We start from the raw sequence: 4,336 nt of genomic DNA, 5'->3' as shown, positions 1-4,336 counted from the left end.
AGCAGCAGCAGCAGCAGCAGCAGCAGTGTCCAGGGACTCCACCATGAGAGGGAGGTTAAGGCTCCAGACACATTTGGTCCATATTGGAGTCCAATTTCCTGGTGCAATAACTGAATACCACAGACAGGACGATTTATAAAGAATTAAGGACAGAAGCCTGATGCTTTTTCCTAATTCCAAAATCCCTTTCAGAGGTCCTGGGGTGAGTCACGTCCACAGACATTAACAGATCATTTTAACTCATTGATAACAGGACTGTTCCCTACCTCTGTCCTTGGGTCCGCATCTTTTGACGTACAAGCCCCCTCATCTCTGTTAAAGCACACCCTTTACTGATCCTCTTCTGAAACACAGAAAACCCGTTTATAACCTACAAACCCCCACGTCCAGCTGGACAGACCAATGGAAAAACTTCTTCACTAAATTCAAACCTTGTCCTCACTCTGAAAAGCCAGATAAAAGGCACCCCTGTATCTGATCACCCCAAGAAAGGTATGTTTGCTTTCTTAGAACTGGTCACTCATATCCGTGTTTAGGAATAAACCTCAGTAGTTACTATTTTGCAGAGCTGGTTACTTCTGTCGACAGAATACAGGTTCATTCAGCACATGGTTCTGGAGGCCCAGCCAGTGTTGAGGTGAGGCCTTCTTGTTTGTGGGGACTCTGTGGCACCCTGCGGTGACCTGCAGCCTCCCACAGCAGAGCGTGAGCACTTGTGTACTTCGGTCTCTCCCCCTGTTCTTAATATGCAAGCTGGTCCCAGAGAGACAGAGAGAGGAGGGGAAGTGAGAAAGCCCCGCCCCCGCGGCCCCCTCCGGGAATGGTCACACCTCACTGTCTCTGTTCCATTTCTCCCTGCTGTTGGGATTCTGTTGGGATTTTGTGCACGCACCTACTCCCCCTATAGTTTTCAAGCTGCTGGTTCTGGGACTCGAACTGCACATCTGGCCACTGGGATCCAGGGGCCCTAACCACCAGGTCACAGGTTGGTTCTCTCTCCCTTTTCTTATAAAGCAGCAGCCTTAATGATGGAGGCCCCACTGTGATGACCTCATCTAACCCCAATCACCTGCCAAAGGCCTTTCCTCTTCATCTCCTTGGTATTGTTTCCACCCCTTTAGCATAGTCACTATAACAACCAAATTTCAGCACTTACATTTTGGGGGGATGTGTTCAAACCATAGAAGTTAATCAACTTACAATTTTTTTTTTTTTTTGAGAGATTTTCACTGCAGGGCGTGTGCGCTTGCCAGACAGACAGAGAGAAACATTAGATACAGAAAGCGAGAAATCACCCCCCAGAGGGGATGGTCACGCCGCAATCCCTTCTCCTCCATTCTCCTCTTGGGATCTTGGGCACGCACGCACACGCGCCCGGCGTGAGTTTTAAGCCACCGGGTCCGGGACACGAACCGCGGTCGACTACGTGGGAGTCCAGCGACATAGCCATTACGCTAATTGCTGGTTCCTCAACTTACAATTTTTAAAACTTTTTTAAAAAAAGAATTATTTAATTTTGTTATTATTATTATTTTTTAAAGTAGACCAGATTGAGACAGAGAGAGAAAGGAAAAGCGAGAAAGCAAGCCTCCAAGGTCCAGGACTTGAACTGTGGTTGATCATGTGGGAGTCCAGCACCTTAACAACCACATCGCCTGCTGGCCCCCTTACAATCTTTTAATTCATTGCCTAAAGAGAAAATTCAGACTATGTCACGTTAAAACGCATATCCTCTTGAAAAATTGCAAGAGTCCCTATCCCTGCGCCTGCATGGCTGCAAGGGCGGCAGACAGGGCACGGGACAGGTTTCGCCCCTCACTCTGGAGCCCTCCACTGGGCCAGGCGGGCTGCGGTGGTTGTTCTGCAGGACTGAGAGGACAGGGAATGGACCCATGCCTCTGCACTGGGAAGTGAAGCCCGGCGCAGAGGTCTGGGCACCGAGCAGACTAGCCACCAGCACCTTCCTGCGTGCAGGCGAGGAGGCTCCCAAGCCCCAGGCAGCTTTATTTTTCTCTTCTGAGCCCTTGGGAGCAACCATGTTTTCACTCACCGCTTAGGTCCCATCATGTCACTATCTGCAGTGGAAGCTGAAGGCTGACATTTTATGAAAGAAACTTTGGAAATGCGAGTTGGGGTGTGAGCAAGGACAACGGTGTTAGGTGCTGTCATGGACCCCACAGACATGTTCAGCCTTAACGTCAATGTCTGTGCTGGAGATGGGGCCTTGAACGGTGACAGGTTCAATGAGGCCTTTAGGGTGGGGCCCGACTATAACCTGGACTGGCAGCTCCTTGAGGACCGGCAAGAGGGCAGCCTCCTCGAGTCGCGAGATGGCAGAAGAGGGCAGAGCGGCCGTCCCTCGCGCCGAGGACCGTCCTCCCTCCGCTCAGGTCTCGAGGACCAGGGAGGATGGCTCCGCGAAGGGACGACTGTGAAGCCGAGTTCAGAAAACGGCGACTTTACGTCCGCGCCGGCGTAAGCACAGCAGCTTGTCACCGGCCCTCCCGCCGGGCCAGGGCAGAGGGGCAGACGGCGACCCTCGCGCAGGACAGTGCCCGGGGATGGAGCGCCCCCACGATGGCGAGCCGCCTGAGCCCTCGGGGAGGAAAGAGAAAGCAGAGGGTGCATCTGCAGCCTGGGGCGGCCGGGGGGAAGCGAAGCGAGAGGAGGCTAAGAATGCCACCCACCGCTGGCGAGGGGACGACGCGGCGGCAGTTAACGCCCCGGGCACTGCAGACGTGCGGGCGGCCAGGGGACGCGGCGGCCGGAGCGCCCCTCGCGGAAGGGTCGCTCGCCCTGCCCCGGCCGCTCCGGGAATTTTCGCTCGCCGTGCCCGGTCGGCTCGTTTCGGTAGGCTTTCCGGGGCCCGCTTCTCAAACGCGGTTCCTCCGCTTTCTGTCTCAGCATTGCCAATCTAGGACTCAAATCTCAGCCTGAAAGTTGATCCCTGGCCCGGGGGGTCCTGGCAACCCCTCGCCAGCGCAGCCTGATCGAGCAGGGGAGAGCGCTGCTTTCCCGGCCGCTCCATTTTACACCGGGGCACCGGCCCCGACCTTGAAGGCTCCTGCTGCTCCTTCTCAGCCCAGCCCCATTCACCCAGCGCCTCTGCGGCGCGGGCAGGGACGGCAGGACAGCGCCTGACTGGGAAATGGACCCCAGAAGTTAACGGCGGAGGGAACGGGAGGCAGATAGACAGCTTGTGGCTCCTGGGCGCAGACCCGCACGTTCCCGGTTTTATAACCAGGAAAACTTTCGAAGACACTCTGGCCAATTGTAGCCCGTGGCGGGCATTTCAAACTGTCCAGCCGCCCAATCAGAGACGGGGCGCGGGGATGGACGTCACTTGCCTGGACTAGAGTGTAACCGACAGTGGACTCTGACCACAGCAGAAAACAAACGCAAGACTTCTCGTCACCTTACTACTAAACTCGCAGCAGAGGGTGACATAATACGCTCGCAAAACTTTTACACTTGACCCTCTTGCCCTGTTTTGTCTTTCCTAAACCAATGCAGGGTTACTCAGGAAAAATTAACAAAGTGTGTCAGCTTTTTCCGGAAAATGTGAGTGGCTCTGAAAAGAGCCTTTGGTTAACATCAGTATGAGAAGCTGCTTACTTGGCGCTGGTGTACTTGGTGACGGCCTTGGTGCCCTCGGACACGGCGTGCTTGGCCAGCTCCCCGGGCAGCAGCAGGCGCACGGCCGTCTGGAGCTCCCGCGACGTGATGGTCGAGCGCTTGTTGTAGTGCGCCAGGCGCGACGCCTCGCCCGCGATGCGCTCGAAGATGTCGTTGACGAACGAGTTCATGATGCCCATGGCCTTGGAAGAGATGCCCGTGTCGGGGTGCACCTGCTTCAGCACCTTGTACACGTACACCGAGTAGCTCTCCTTGCGGCTGCGCTTGCGCTTCTTACCGTCCTTCTTCTGCGCCTTGGTCACCGCCTTTTTGGAGCCCTTCTTTGGGGCAGGAGCCGACTTGGCAGGGTCAGGCATGGTGAGACTAAGTCTTGAGGAGGTTGATAGGGAAATAGAAAGGGCAAGCTGTACGCATTCCTTTTATTGTTAACGTCTTATGCAAATGAGGTGATTAGTACGAGAATACGTCTCATTGGTGGCGCTTGTACATGACGCCATATACAACGCGGTCCAATCGGAATAAGTGTATTTGAAAATCGCGATTTCATTGGCTTAATGGAAACTGTTGTTTAAGCCAGTGGCAGGGCTTCATTTTCTCTCCCAGGAATAAGTATAAGTACCGCAGCAACGGGTGTACTTCTGGCTACTTTGAGGCAGCAGGTTTTGTTTTCGCTATGTGTGGGCGCGGCCAGCAGGGCGCA

At 54.6% G+C, this 4,336-nt stretch overlaps 2 protein-coding genes across 4 annotated transcripts in view; one reads left to right on the top strand and one right to left on the bottom strand.

The window, feature by feature from the left end:
- The window catches only part of LOC102490566 (histone H2B type 1-H), an 18,779-nt gene extending 14,526 nt beyond the window's left edge, over positions 1 to 4,253 (bottom strand). The window contains exon 1 of one of the 3 annotated variants that reach the window (XM_014593365.2): positions 3,616 to 4,253. In XM_014593365.2, coding sequence (XP_014448851.1) covers positions 3,616 to 3,992 — 377 coding nt within the window. In that variant the 5' untranslated portion in view covers positions 3,993 to 4,253. The remainder of the gene's footprint in view (positions 1 to 3,615) is intronic. The other 2 variants (XM_006162675.3, XM_014593367.2) reach the window with 2 other exon arrangements.
- LOC102471640 (histone H2A type 1) overlaps positions 3,991 to 4,336 on the top strand; it is a 1,295-nt gene continuing 949 nt past the window's right edge. Inside the window, exon 1 of the mRNA XM_006162714.3 lies at positions 3,991 to 4,035. Within this exon, the coding sequence (XP_006162776.1) occupies positions 3,991 to 4,035 (45 nt within the window). The remainder of the gene's footprint in view (positions 4,036 to 4,336) is intronic.

This window comes from Tupaia chinensis, unplaced genomic scaffold (assembly GCF_000334495.1).
Source record: "Tupaia chinensis unplaced genomic scaffold, TupChi_1.0 Scaffold140356_1, whole genome shotgun sequence".
NCBI lineage: Eukaryota > Metazoa > Chordata > Mammalia > Scandentia > Tupaiidae > Tupaia > Tupaia belangeri.
The sequence above is the reverse complement of the archived record's forward strand: the minus strand, read 5'-3'. Positions and strand labels throughout refer to the sequence as shown.